The following is a 16,197-nucleotide window of genomic DNA, read 5'->3' on the forward strand; positions in this document are numbered from 1 at the left end:
TGTTTAGATGTTCCTTTGCAAACTTCTGACGCTGAATTTTGCGGTGAGGATGCAAGAAAGGTTTTCTTCTGATGATTCTTCCATGAAGGTCATATTTGTGCGGGTGTCTCTGCACAATAGTACAATGCACCACCACTCCAGAGTCCTGAAGGTCTTTTGCAATCAAACGGAGGTTTTGATTTGCCTTTTTAGCAATCCTGCAAGCAGTTCCCTCGGGAAGTTTTCTTGGTCTTCCAGACCTCAACTTGACCTCCACCATTCCTGTTAACTGCCATTTCTTAATTACATTACAAACTGAGGAGACGGCTACCTAAAAACGCTTTGCTATCTTCTTATAGCCTTCTCCTGCTTTGTGGGCATCATTTATTTTAATTTTCAGAGTGCTAGGCAGCTGCTTAGAGGAGTCCATAGCTGCTGATTGTTGGGACAAGGTTTGAGGAGTCAGAGTATTTACAAAGCTTTGAAATTTGCATCACCTGGCCTTTCCTAATGATGACTGTGAACAAGCCATAGCCCTAACAAGCTAACTAAGGTCTGAGACCTTGGTAAAAGTTATCTGAGAGCTCAAATCACTTGGGGCACCCCAATTTTTGCATGGTGCTCCTTTCCTTTATTTCACTCTAAAATTGTACAAAACAAAAATAATACACTAATCTTGCTTAAAATGTCGAAAAGAATGTTTCATTTTTAACTTTATGACTTTTGTTGACCAGTTCATCTTCTGCTCACTTAACTATTCACAGTACCAGAAATTTTGATCGGGATGCCCAAACATTTGCATGCCACTGTATATAATAATCAAAAAATAGTTGCCAATGTTCTTTTGAGTAGAGAATGAACTTTTAGCCAACCTTTCTTGGGGAAAGAAAACAGATGGTTAAGCTTAGCTTACTTTTTTTGAAATTACTCTTTCTTTTTCTTTCATAAATATTTAAAGCTCATACGCATACATAATTTTCTCAGTTCTGGGTCGATCTTGAGATAGGCACACACGGATTTCACCTTCAACTGAAATGAAACTATTTCTATTTTTTGCTCTTGATGCTTGTTAAACAAGAAGAACCTTGCTCACACATGTAAGAAGTTGAGAACTGCAGCAAAATGTTCAGTGCTTTCCTATGAATGGCAGGATACTCTTCTTCCAAAGAAATCCAGAACTTGTCCAAGGACAAGTTAGTAAATCTTATCATGAGTGAATGATCAGAGTACAGCTCACAAACTTCTTCCTTTCCTCAAAGTCAAGTTCTCTGGCTGAGCAGAAAATTCAGAGAAAGGGTCTTTCTCCCAGTCATACACTTGGGTTGGAAGGGAGGAAAAGTACTGTTCAATTTTGTTCTTCCAGGTGTTTTTCAATAAGACTTGCGACTTTCTGATATAGAGACCATAGAAAAACTACAGCAGAGAATCAGGCCTTTTGGCCCTTCTTGGCTGTGCCGAACCATTTTCTGCCTAGTCCCACTGACCTGCCCACAGACCATGTCCCTCCATACACACCTCCCATCCATGTATCTGTCCAATTCATTTTTAAATGCTAAAAAAGAACCCGCATTTACCACCTCATCTGGCAGCTCATTCCACACTCCCACCACCCTCTGTGTGAAGAAGCCCCCCCTAATGTTCCCTTTAAACTTTTCCCCCCTCACCCTTAACCCTTGTCCTCTGTTTTTTTTCTCCCCTTGCCTCAGTGGAAAAAGCCTTCCTCACTCTCAAGCTCAAGCAGCAGTGAAAACATTTCAAGTTTTACTTCTGCACATAATTTTTCCAAAGATGCAATTTCCTTTTAAATCCAAGAATCTTGTCTCTTGAAGTCAAAATATTTTCTCTAGGGCCTTGCAGAGACATGTTCAACTGGTTCATATGATGAAAAATGTCTGCTAAGTAGGCTAGTTTCTGTAGCCATTCTTTATCTTCAAAACACGTAGCAAAATCTGACCTGTTGTTTTCATGAATGTACTTCTGCAAGTTCCCTTTTAGCCCAAACACCCTGTTGAGAACTCTTCCTCTGCTGAGCCACTTGATTTCTGCATGTAGCAGGAAATCGGTGTTCTCCTAGCCCAGATTTTCATGGTTTTTTAATCATTATATAATAATAATTACTATTAATATTATTATATATTATAGATCCATATATAATCTATAAATATAGATTAAGTATTCTTGTTCATTTAAATAATTGCTGGTTGTATATAAAAATATGTTAATTGCATATGTCATCACGCTAACACGTGATATGTAAGTGCCTCGCTGAAAGTAAATTCGAAGTTAGACCTGCATTAGATCAGCATTCCCGGACTCCTTTGTCTTCCTTTGAATTACTTTAATGTTTTGAAGTTTCAAAACATAACAGTTACGTTTTACGGTTAGCTCAGGTAAGCAACTTGGTCCGCTTGAATGGGTTGGGCTTAAGGGCTGTGTTCTGTACAATGTTTCTATAAAACAGCATCTTGCTGTCCTCATTCTTTCATATAAATTTGTAGTTCCATGATATTCAAGGCCATAAGACATATGAGCTGAACTAGGCCATTTGGCTCTTCTAGTCTGCTTCACCATTCCTTCACAGCCAATTTATTATACCTCTCAACCTGATTCTCCTGCCTTCTCCCTGTAACCTTTGGCCCTCTGACTAATCAAGAATCTGTCAATCTCCGTTTTAAATATACCCAATGACTTGGCCTCCACAGCCATCTGTGGCAATTAATTTCACTGATTCACCACCGTTTAGTTAAAGAAATTCCTCCTCAGCTCAATAGACTTGTACTGGTCTTATGTCTTATGGTTTTATGTTCATGGAAGATGTTGGTTGATTATCCAAGTCTTAATGATTCAGCTGTGGTCAGTATTTCATGTATTAAATAGAAAGGCTTTTATAGGATTTATGTGTTTCAGTGGAGGAGTTGTTATATGGCAAGCTTGTATGGAAAGGAGGTGGAGTAAACTTCCACTATTTACAACTTATCCTGAGCTGTACTTTTTGATCAATCCCACTAATTGCAAATGGTGCATTTTGAACACAAGATTCTCCAGATGCTGGAAATCCAAAGCAACACACAAAATGCTGGAGAAACTCAGCAGGTCAGGCAGCATCTGTGAAGAGGAATAAACAGTGGGTGGAGGCCCTTCATCAGGACAGGACAGGAAAGGAAAGAAGCCAGATGAGTACAAGCTGGCAGGTGGTAGGTGAGGGGGAGGGGGGAGAGGAAATGAGAAGCTGGGAGGCGAAAGGTGGAAGAGGTAAAGGGCTCAAGAAGAAAGGATCTGTTAGGAGGGAACAGTGGACCATGAAGAAAGGGAAGTATTTTGAAGACCATTTATGAAACACTGAGAACAGCACATGGATGATAGAAAAATGGATGCATAGACACAGGAAAACTATAAGGTCGGCACAGCATCACGGGCCAGCAGGCCTCTACTGTGCTGTACTGTCCTATGTTGAATTATGGTTGCCAAAATTGTTTCATTCTGAAAGAACCAACATCCTTCATTCTTTAAATTGGGTAAATCTGTGGTCTGGTGATTATTTGAGCACAGTTAACCAGCAGTAGTTTGACCTTTGCTTTCTTTCCCTTTTTAAAGCTAAAGATGAAGGGAGCATCGCAGTCGCCCTGGGTTACACGGCACATCTGGTGCTTATGATTTCCTATTTCCTGCAAGTGCCGCTCAGGTATCCCATCATCCAGAGGGGTTCCAGGTCGTCCGTCAAAGACAACATCACCGACAAGCTTTCTGAGAAGGAGAGAGAGTAAGTGCAACTGCCATTGGGAGTTGAGTAGGAACATGCAAATAGTTTTATGTTGTCTTTGTGCAGTAAAGATAAGACTGCTGCTGATGTCGCTGAATGTACATTTTTAATCCTGTCCAACTACAGTACATCTGGAAGAAACTTGGTGAACTTCATAAACTTGTATCTTTAGTAAACCGGATCAGCAAATTTGCTGATGACACCAAGATGGGGGTGTAGTGGACAGCGAGGGAGACTATCAGAGCTTGCAGTGGGATCTGAACCAACTGGAAAAATGGGCTGAAAAGGGCAGATGCAATTTACTACAGACAGGTGTGAGGTGTTACACTTTGGGAGGCTAAGCCAAGGTAGGACTTACAGGGTGCATGGTAGGGCACTGAAGAGTGTGGTAGATCAGAGTGATCTGGAAATATCAATTCATATTTCCTCGAAATTGATGCCACAAGTAGATAGGGTCGTAAAGAAAGCACTTAGCACATTGGCTTTCATAAATCAATATGTTGAGTACAGGAGATGGGATATTATGTTGAAGTAGTGTAAGATGGTGGTGAGGCCCAATTTGAAGTATTGTGTGGAGTTCTGGTCATATACCTAGGGGAAAGATATCAATAAGATTGAAAGAATAGAGAGAACATTTACAAGGCTGTTGCCAGGCCTTGAGGACCCGTGTTAGAGGGCAAGGTTGAATAGGTTCAGACTTTATTCCCTAGAACAGGGCTTTCCAACTTTTTTTATGCCATGGACCCCTGTCATTTACCGAAGGGTCTGTGGACCCCAGGTTGGGAACCCCTGCTGTAAAACATTGGAGAATGAGGAGGTATATAAAATTATGAGAGGTATAGATAGGGCAAGTACAAGCAGGCTAGTTCCACTGAGGCTGGGTGAGACTACAATTATGGGTCGTGGGTTAAGGGTTAAAAGTGAACTTTAAGGGGAACATGAGTGCTAAAGTCTTCACTGAGGATGGTGAAAGTCTGGAACGAGCTGCCAGTGGTGGATTTGTGTTCTTTTTTTAACATCTAAGAGAAACTTGGGTAGGTACATGGGTGGGAGGGGTCCAGAGGTCTATGGTCCAGATGTATTTTGATGGGACTAGGCAGATTAATATTTTGGCATGGACTAGATGGGCCAAAGGGCCTGTTTCTGTGCTTGTTTGTTCTCTGAATCTACCCAATACACATTGAATTGAGGCCTCTATGCATTAGCTAAAGATCAGTAATTCAATTTTGGATTGTAAAGCAGATTTAAACAAATGCTAATTCGACGCATAAGCTCTTCTCAGACTTCTAGCTGGGTATGGGTGTCAATCTTAACTGATGTTTCGATGACAAGTTCCACTATCTTCAAAGGTTCAAAGGTCAACTTTAATGTCAGAGATATGTATACGATATACATCCTGAAATGCTTTTTCTTTGCAAGCATCCACAAGAAAAGAGAAGTGCCCCAAAGAATGAACAACAGGTAAACGTGAGAACCCCAAAGTCCCCCCCAGCTCTCCCTTCCCGCGTGTAAGCGGCAGCGAGCGATACCCCCTCCCCCCCACCAATAAAAAAAATGTGCATCGGTACCATCACTTTCATCAGGAAAATGAAAAATAGTGAAGTCTTGGTGGTACTGGCACCTGAGCTGGAAGTGTCTTGCATTATGTCTGTTGGCAGTCCAGATTTCTTCAGTAAAGTGGAGGTCATCCTCACAGTCGAATCCATGGGAACCTGCTGTAGAACTATGTAGGTGGGATTGTCCAGAATCTGTTGGACTTTCCTGTGGTATTTCACCGAGGACATCAGGTCCAGTGCATTTCCTTTGTCCCCTGGTAAAATCAGGATGGCTGCGTTTTACTATTGTCCCTAGATCATCCCTGATGAAGATGGCACAGTTTGTCATCGAAACATCGGTTAAAATTAACACCTGTACCCAGCTGGAAGCCCAAGAAGAGTTTATGCATCGTATACGCTGGGAAAGCACTAGATCCTTTTTCAAATGCTGATTTATATTGGTGATGATATTGTTGGTGTGATCGTGGGTATCAAATATTTTTGTTAAATATAACTTAAGTTGGCATGAGAACTGAATCTGATAACACAGTATGTGTATCAGCTGACCGTTTCTTCAATGAAAATTCCTTGACATGTTACTCATAACTTTGCAAAGTCTTTATTGGGACACTTAATACTTTGTGATAAAGGTACTCTTGGCCAAATGCTATCTATATCTGGATTACTTGACTGATGGCAATTCTACAATCGATTGGTTAGGCCACACTGCTTATTATGTGCAGTTCTGATTGCCACACTACAAGAGAGCTGTGCTTAAGCTAAAAGGTTATAGAATAGCTGCACAAGGACGTTGCCTGGATTGGAGGGCTTGAGTCTGTTTTCCCTGCAGTAAAGGAGGCTTAGAGTTAACGTGATATAGGTAAATAAAACCAAGAGGCAATAGATATGAAAGGATAGCCAACCAAGATTCAAACCTATTAGTCTATTTATCATGCGTATGTAGAAATGTGCAGTGAAATATGTTTACAATCAACACATCCAAAGGTGTTCTGGGGACAGCCTACAGTACAGGTATTGCTACACTGTTGGCTATGGAGGAATTAAAATATGGAAGAAAACATTGAATTCAAATGGGTCAAGGACAGTGGAAGTAGAGAAACCAATTGTCTTTGTTCTTGCCATGTGTTTGAAGGAATGAAGGCTGTCATTTTGTGAAGCTGCTCTGTAACCTCCATCTTGTGAACTGCTTGAGAACTGATTCTTGCTCTGGGATAATCTGATCAGAACAATGGTGATGGAAGGAGTTTCTGTAACCTGCTAAACTGATAGCATCTTCAGATAAGCTGTGTATTGTGTACAATGACAAGTTTGTAGAGTAATCTCATTATCTTGGTCCAGTGTCTAAATGACCTGGTTTGAACCAGAGTCACCTAAGGCACTACATCCAGTGGAAAGATGTCATAGGTCAGTCAGATAACTTTGAGCCAATAGGAACGAAGTGCATTTAAGGAGCTTAAATGCAAAGGCATGACAACTCTGGAAGCCTACTGTTGCAAGGAAAGAACCCTCGTGCCAGTTACTGAGAAGAAAGGAACAATCATCTGGCCAATGGGGGATCCCGTATTTCAGTGGTCTGAGTGAGTATTGGTACAAAGGGTTCAGTAGGATTCATGTCCTAAGTTGTTGGCTCGGGGTCAACATAGTCACATTGTTGCTTGTGCAGAGACAATAAAGTGCGAGTTTTGATTAAGTTTCCTAACCTAATACCATTGATGAATGGTCAACAACACATTCCTGCGCCAACATAGCATGCCCACAATGCTCAGCAGAACAACACAGAGCACAAGTGACAAAACAACAGCAGCGAAACAAGCCCTGTTCCTCCCTCCTGTTCGCGAAGATTCATAATCCTCTTATCCCAAGACATGGACACATAGTTATCGATCCTTCAACTGCCCTAGCAGAGATTCTCAGAGGCGGGGCTCTGGCCAACGAGCCTCAACTTCCAGAATTCCAATTCCACCCTTGAACCTCAATCCCTGGCATCAACCACGTGACCACCAGGCCTCAAAATCTGGACTTGCTGATGATGGAACCCCTGGATGCTTGACATGAAACTGGAGCAGCCAGAGGAAACTCATATGGTAATGGGGATAACGTACAAACTCCTTACGGCAGCAGCGAGAATTGAACCCGGTTCAACTGTTCTGTAAAGCATCGTGCTAACTACTATGCTACTGTGCTGCTCCAGGTACTTCAGATCCAATGCAGCACAAAAAAATCACTAGAAGCTAACAATAAATACGAAGTTCAAATTAAATTTATTATCGAAGTACATATATGTCACCATATACAACCCTGTGATTCACTTCCCTGTGGGCATACTCCGTAAACCTATAGAATAGTAACTATAACGGGATCAATGTAAGATCAACCAGAATGCAGAAGACCCCAAACTGTGCAAATGCGAATATAAATAAATGGCAATAAATAACGAGACCATGAGATAAAGAGTCCTTAAGGTGAGATCATTGGTTGCAGGAACACCACAATGGATGGGCAATTGAGTGTAGTTATCCCCCTTTGTTCAAGAGGCTGATGGTTGAGGGGTAGTAACTGTTCTTGAACCTGGTGGTATGAGTCCTGTGGCTCTTGTACCTTCTACCTGATGGCAGCAGCAAGAAAAGAGCAAGATTATTTATATATACATACTTAAGATTAGCTTATATATGTAGATTGATTGCATGTCAATAAAGTGTTGCTAGGCACAGGAGCGTCTGTATATCTAGTGACTCTGAAAGGAAATGATAATGTAGTTGTGGTAGAGAGGTCCTAGTGGGGATGGGTTAGTGGGTGGAGGTGTTGAACTGGCTGACAGCTTAGGTAGTAACCACCTGGTGTTAAATGTTGGGCTCCACAGAAACATGAACAATAAGAAGCAAGTTGTTAGGAACCGGGGTTGTACTGTAGTGTAGTGGTTAGCATATCACTTTATTAGATTATGAGGACAGGCAGTCCTCTTTTATTGTCATTTAGTAATGCATGCATTAAGAAATGATGCAATATTCCTCCGGTGTGATATCACAAAAACACAGGACAGACCAAGACTGGAAAACTAACAAAAACCACATAATTATAACATATAGTTACAACAGTGCAACAATACCATAACTTAGATAGATAGATAGATATACCTTATTAATCCTGAGGGAAATTTAGTTTCCTTACAGCCGCACCATCCAAGAATAGAGCGTAAATATAGCAATACAAAAACCCCCAACAATCAAACAACAAAATGCAAACTATGCCAGATGGAAAATAAGTCCAGGACCAGTCTATTGGCTCAGGGTGTCTGACCCTCCACGGGAGGAGCTGCACGTTCGATGGCCACTGGCAGGAATGACCTCCCGTGCCGCCAAGTGTTGTATCACAGTGGAATGTGGCCAAAGTCCAACAGTAAAAAGTTCAGTATCCAGTCTGCAAACACGTTCCTCGATCGTAATATGCCCCGGATTGCACCATCCGCTGTTAACCAGACCAGTAAGCACCGAACTCCTTTACGCTTACCGCTGTCAGTGCACTTCCGGTCAGCCGGAACAGTATTACCCACTGAACTCTTCTCCAAAAGTCTCTGTTGTCTCGACCTGGTCCTCTTTCCTCGGCTTTGTGATCCTCCTCTGCATCCTCTGTGTGTTTTCCTCCGGATTTCAGCAGGGGTGTCCGCTGCTCTGTTCGCTAAGCCAGCCGGTATTTGCTGGTCCGTGGAGTACACAATGCGATCTTGCTTCTGTCCCGCGTGTCAGGATGTAACCATTTCCAGCGCTAAAGAAAACCCAAATAAAACTCTCTTTACCAGCATGTTAGAGAGAGTGCAGCTTCGACATGTTACCGTGAGAAAAAAAATACAAAAAAATAATGTAAATTAAAAAATAAGAAGAAGAAAGTAAGAATAGATTGGAACGGCTGTACCAGGCTGCATGCACGACCGGCGCATGCGCACTATAACTTGATGAAGAACAAGCCATGGCACGGTAAAAAAGTTTCAAAGTCTCTCGAATGTCCCACATCTCACGCAGACGGGAGAAGGAAGAAAACTCTCCCTGCCATGCCCGACCACAGTCCGACTCTGAGTCATCCGAAAACTTTGAGCCTCCGATGAGCCCTCTGACACCAAGTACCGAGCACCATCTCTATCCGAACAATTCGACCTCAGCCTCAGTTGCCAGCAGCAGGCAAAGCTGGGGATTTTGGGGCCTTCCCTCCAGAAGATTCTCGATCGCCCAGAAACAGCGACAGCGAACCGGCGTTTCAGAAATTTCTCCGGATGTTCCTCTGTGTTTTCACATCTGTCTCCATCAAATCAGAATTGTCCACGGCCCCTATTTAACAGATACAATATCATTTCACCAGAGAGCTGCGTCGCGCTGCCATCTTCTCCTCCCGCCTAGTATAGCGGCTGCCAGTGATCAACGATCCACGTTCACTTCTCACCTCTGTCTAAAAGAAGTTTGTACATTCTCCCCATGGGTTTCCTTTCACATTCCAAAGACGTATGGTTTGGATGAGTGAGTTGTGGGCTGCCCCAGCCGAATCCTCACTGATTTGCTTTGAGGCAAACGATGCATTTTAATGTATGTTTGGATGTATACGTAACAAATAAAGATAATGTGGGGAAAGGTGCATGCAAATTATGAGCAGCTGTACTAAAAAAAGAAAACTCAGACTAATAATCAAACAGACAATGTATTGAATTTATTTATAGCATAGAACAAAACCATTTTGACTGAAACGAATTTGTGAAAAAGTTATCTAATGGCAGCTCTCTCAAATAAGTTATGGTTGAGCTGAACAATACTAAAAATCAGTGAATTGTGTGTAAATCAAAGTGCACCTGGGAATATGTTGACAGCTGGAATAAATTGTAAAGGACTAAAACTTCTGGTGCAATTTCGTATTGTCTAACCTTCATGCTGTATCATTGGGTATGCTGTCCTTGAGAGAGCATGAATTCATGCAAATTGGTCTCTAAAGCTACACAATTTTTGTTAAAAAAGTACAGGAATCTCTCCCGGAAAACGCATGTCTTTTATCAAACGATCCTTTTGTTAAAACACAGACAGCTTACTTTCAACTTAATTCATGCTATGTGAAGATAGCGGAATCTTTTTTAGCATCCTAAATCTATCAGCTAAATCAATGGGTGGTCACTGTAGCAAGCCAGACCCCTTATCTAAGAAAGGATGTGCTGACATTGGAGAGGGTTCAAAGGAAATTCATGTGCTGTATAACTCTATGACTGTAGGTTTATTTATCAGCTCTGTCTCTATGTTGCTTTAGTTAAAATAGAATGGATTCACTCATATCTTGCACTTACTGTAGAGTTGCCTACCAAGTTCTGGTAAGTAACCCAGTTGACATTCCAGTGCTGAGATGAGATGCTGAGATATAGTACGTCCTTTCTTTTGAATTAAACCTTTATTCGACTCCCTATCAGATTGGCACAAGTGATTCCACTGCCACTAAAAAGAAAATCAGAATTCTCCTCCTGACCTGGTTAAAATATGACACAAATACGTCTGTTAAAATAGATTGACATGATCTTTTTTCATGTTTAGTTTTTTCATTTGTTTCTTATGAATATAACCATACCTTTGTAGCAGACCTATAAGACATAGGAGCAGAATCAGGCCATTCAGCCCATCGAGTCTGCTCTGCCATTTCATCATGGCAGACTCATTATCCCTCTCAACCCCATTCTCCTACCTTTTCCCTATAACCTTTGACACCCTGACTAATCAAGAATGATTCAACCTATGCTTTAAATATGCATATTTCAATGCATATTTAAAGTATAGATTGATCCAGTGACTTAGTACTCTAATGCCTCACCCTCCACAACTATCTGTGGCAATGAATTCCACAAGTTCCTCCTTATCACTGTTCTATTGGGATGTCCCTCTATTCTGAGACTGTGTTGTCTGGTCTTAGACTCCACACTACAGGAAACATCCTCCCCACATCCACTGTATCTAGACTTATCAATATTCAATAGTTTTCAATGAGATTTACCCCTCCCCCCATTCTTAGGAACTTCTTTACCCATTTGCCCTTGAGAAACCCTGTATGTGCTGCAGAAGCAGCTAACTATTTATATTTTAAATATTTAGTAAAATAATCTTGCAATAAGAAAAAAAAACAAAGTAAATAAAATATATAAACCTTCAACCTCAAAATGTTCCTAACATGACTGTGTCTGTCAGCTGCAAAAACTACAGCTTTCTATGCAAACACAACAACAGTGATTTTTTTTTAGATTATTCCCATCGTAATGAAACCCACTCCAGTTTCAAACACACATCCTAATTTCCTGCTTCTGTAAAAATATTGTATTTACCATGTCTACATTTAATAATTTATGCAGTCCAATTAAGTTCCTCTACTTCAAGAGTATTGATATTTTATACTTGCTGTACTTTGGTAATACACCCAAAGTATTTGCATCTTTTTAGTGGCATAGTGACCAGAATCTCACTGAATGTCCCTAGTGTCTTTTTTACCACCACTCTTTGCATTCTTGGAATGACCTCTAGATTTACCCACTACATTTCTGGCTAAATATCACAGGATTTGAGCGGTTCTTTCAAATACTGTGCCACGATGTCTAGACACTGAAAGCATCATGTCTGTTGTTACTTCCCTGCCCATTTCAAAGTCCGCTTGCATTACGCAACGAATGGAATAGAACTTCATACCAAAGTTATTGATTTATATGGCTTTCAAAGAAGAAGTGGACCGAATCAGTTTATTCCTAGACTGCCAACACTGAATATGACATCAAACCATAAATCAACTCTTGTTTCTGATACACGTTTTATTGACCAATGTACAATATTTCGCATTTCTTTGGATTAAATTCCATTTGTATTTCTGCCTGGTTGAATGGTCAATCTAAATTCTTAGAATCTTAACCTCATTCTTTTTCCATCACTTTCACCACTTTAATGTCAGCAAGTTTTCCCAGTTTGGAAATGGCTGCACTAGGTTTCCCCATGCAGAAGACATGTATCTGTTTTCTCTCTGTATTGTATTTTGTGCTGCACGTTTTTTTATGGGTTACAATAAAATGTGACGTAGGTTGGGGAGTCGTAGAAGCAAGTGAGTATAATTACATATTCAAGCTTTGTGGGAGTTAGTTTAGTTTAGTTGATAGGGAGGCAACCAGGGAATGATATATTTTTATTAACTGCGTATTTGTGATCTCTGCTTAATTAGGCTAACTTGAACACTAATTATTCTTAATTTGTTACTTAGCTTTGTTAATATTTTATCGCTATAAGATCATTCATCTTTATCAGTTTCATAATCAAGGATCAAAGGTACTTTTTTTTCAACTTGAAAGTCAGTATTTGGAAGCGCATCACACAGTGACAACTCCCAGACTCAGTCTCTCAGCGGTTCTGGTTTGCTTTCAAGTAACTGCTACACCTTGCCTCTTATCATCTTGTATGCTCATGTCATGAAATTTGTTGCTTTGTGGCAGCAGTATGCTGCAAGACATCAAATTTACTATATGATACAAAAAATACAGAGTACAAAGAAGGGATAACGAGTTAGTATTCGTGGACCATTCAGAAATCTAACCAAGCAACACACACAAAAAGCTGGAGAAACTCAGGCCAGGCAGCATCTATGGAAAAAAGTACAGTCAATGTTTCAGGCCAAGACCCTTCAGTAGGACTGTGTTTGATCCAAATCAGAATCAGGTTTAATATCACTGGCATTTGTCATGAAATTTGTTGTTATGCAGCAGCAGTACATTGTAATACATAATGAAAACTGTAAATTATAGCAAAAATATATATATTTAAAATGTTAAATTAAGTAAATAGTGCAAAAAGAGAAAAAAAACAGTAGTGAGGTAGTGTTTATGGATTCAACGTCCATTCAGAAATCTGATGGCAGAAGCGAAGAAGCCATTCCTGATTCATTGAGGGTGTGCCTTCAGACTTCTGTACCTCCTTTCTGAAGAGGGCACGTCCTGGGTGATGGGGGTCCTTAATGATGAATATGGCCCTTTTGAGACATCGCCTTTTGAAGATGTCCTGGATGCTGGGGAGGCTGGCACCCATGATGGAGCTGGCTGAGTTCACAACTTTCTGCAGCCTATTTCAGTCTTCTATAGTGCCTCACGTACCCTCTAAAATTCATCTTGCTTGTTCAAATTGTAGTATATAATCAAAGCAGATTTGCATAATTTTCTAAGTAAGTGAAACATTCAATGATTAACAAAAAATGCAGGGAAACCTAATACGAGGGGGCAAGATTTTAAGCTATTTGGAGAATTTTTTTCCCCACAAGAGTGGTGGGTGAGTGGAACGCCCTACTGGAGTGCTGGTAGAGGCAGATACATTAGGGTCATTTAAGAAACACTTAGATAAGCACATGGATGATCGGAAAACTGCCTGTAGTGTGCTATAATGTTCTATATAAGTTTAAAGAAATAGTCAAGGCTCATGAATATGGGCTGCATTTTGTGCCAATATTGCAGAGTAAATAAACATTTAGCAAGGAATCTCAGCTAGGTCTTGAATTAGAATTTAAAATGGCAGGAATCACAAGGAGTGGGCACAAGCCTTCACCTCTCTCTCATCCAAACTGAGCACATTTATATACTTGCACAATTATTTCCAGGAACTAGTCAACTTTAATCAATGGAGAAGGTTCACGAGAATGATCCTGGAAATGATACTGGAATTTAGAAGAACTGGGAGGGGGTGTGGAATGTTACTGAAACCTATCGAATATTGAAAGGCCTTGATAGAGTGGGCATGAAGAGGATGTTTTCTGTAGTGGAAGAATATAGAACCTTCTTTAGCCAGAAGGTGGTGAACCTGGAACTTATTGCCACAGATGGCCATGGAGGCCAAGCCATTGGGTATATTTAAAGCTAAAGTTAATAAATTCTTGATTTGTAATGGCATTCAATGTTATGGGGTGAAGGAAGGAAATGGGATTGAGACCAATAACCAATAATAAATCAGTCATGATGGAATGGTGGCACAGACTCGATGACCCAAATGGCCTTTTTCTGCTCCTCTCTTACGGTCTTAAACACTAAACTTAAAAACGTCTATGGACAGCATTTGTACTTTGCCTTTGGAAGAAGTCATTATAATACTCATTATAAGAATCAATGTAGACTTTCTAATTTTATCTGTTGTTCATACATTACATTAGTGCTTTGGTTGAATTCCATAAATAAAATGTGTACAAAGACATTTGTGTAAGCTGATCATTCAGTTTGCATTTCACCAGGAGATGCTCAGAGTCCTGAAAGGCTTAAGAAGGTTTGTATTGTTACAAAAAGTTTTTTTTTCCTCAGTTATTTCCTCCATGCTAGTGAAGTGGAAACTGGCGGTAGTTTGAACGTGAAATAATTTCCCAATATGTGTGGTGATTGTTCCACAGAGCGAACACAAACCAGTCTGTTCAGCACTGTGAAGCTGGACAGCTAAACAGGCTTGGTGGTTCGGACTCATTTTCGGGGACTCTGCAGTTTATGATCTGTGTATTTTTGTTTACTTTTTTAATTGTTGCACGATTTGTTTTTTTTGCACAGTGGATGTTTGTTGGTCTTTATTGTGTGAGGTTTCTAGTGGCTTCTGTTGTGTTTCTTTGCTTTGTGGCTGTCTGCAAGTATCTCAAAGTTGTATACTTTGATAATAAATTTACCCTGAACTTGGAAATTTCATTCAGTTGTGTGAATTTGCTGATTTGAAAAAACAAACAAATAACAGTTACTTTTCTTCTAAGGCTGTTTCTGAAATAGAGTGCTAAAATTAGGATTCCAAGTAAAATATATTCTTTAGAATGGCCTCCACCTAACCAACAATTTACAGGAGAATGTCTTCTTGGCAAAGCTATTACATAACTGGATCAGAAATCTTTGCGGTTTCAAGCTAACCAGAAGTTGGGTTTCGTATTCCAAGTAAACATGCCAACACTGCTGTCGGTAAGGCTCCTTCCTCTGCACGTTAAATCTGCTCCTGCCTTATCGATGGGAATATTTTTTCAAAAAATTTCTGAAGCATTACTCGAACATGAACTCATCTCCTCTGTGTGGAAAATTGTTACTTCAAATAGCACCTTTACTATCCTGAACCAGTGTAAATAACTTCACTCACCTCACTGCTAAACTGACTCCACAATCTATAGACTCACTTTTAAAGACTTGTTCTCGGCATTATTTAATATTATTTGCACAATTTGGCTTTTCTTGCCCATTGTTTGTCAGTCTTTGTTATGTATGGTTTTTCATAAATTCTATTGTATTTCTTTATTTTCCTGTAAATGCCTGAAAGGAAATGAATCCCAATGTAGTATATGGTAACATATACACTTACTGACCACTTTATTAGGTACACCTGAACACCTGCTTGTTAATGCAAATATCTAATCAGCTAATCATGTGTCAGCAACATAATGCATAAAAGCATGCAGACATAGTCAAGAGGTTCAGTTTTGCAGAATGGGAAAGAAATGTGAGCTTCATACTCACACTTTCTGCAATACCTTCAAGTTAGACATTTTTTACAAAAATATTTAAGTAATTTTCCTTACATATTGGAGGCTGACCTGTTAGATACTATTATGAGTATGGATCCTTTGATTAAGGGTTCTATTGGAAGAATTTATAATTTATTATTACAATGGGATAAGCGTCCTTTATCTATGATTAAACAGGATTGGGGAAAGGAACTTAATTTATGACGGAGGATTGGATGCGGATTTTGAAATTGGTTAACTCTTCTTCAATTTGTGCTAGCCATTCATTGATTCAATTTAAAATTATACATCGTTATCATTTGACAAAGGAGAGACTTTCTAAAATCTTTTCTAATGTTGATAGTCATTGTGATAGATGTAAAACTGAGATAGCTACACTGACACATGTTTTGGTCT

At 40.0% G+C, this 16,197-nt stretch overlaps 1 protein-coding gene across 2 annotated transcripts in view; it reads left to right on the top strand.

Moving 5' to 3' along the window:
* Positions 1-16,197, top strand: part of uvrag (UV radiation resistance associated gene) — a 438,674-nt gene that overhangs the window by 228,158 nt on the left and 194,319 nt on the right. For both annotated transcript variants that reach the window (XM_072262586.1, XM_072262587.1), the window contains exon 12: positions 3,574-3,739. In XM_072262586.1, the coding sequence (XP_072118687.1) occupies positions 3,574-3,739 (166 nt within the window). The remainder of the gene's footprint in view (positions 1-3,573; positions 3,740-16,197) is intronic.

This window comes from Mobula birostris, chromosome 7 (assembly GCF_030028105.1).
Source record: "Mobula birostris isolate sMobBir1 chromosome 7, sMobBir1.hap1, whole genome shotgun sequence".
Lineage (NCBI taxonomy): Eukaryota > Metazoa > Chordata > Chondrichthyes > Myliobatiformes > Myliobatidae > Mobula > Mobula birostris.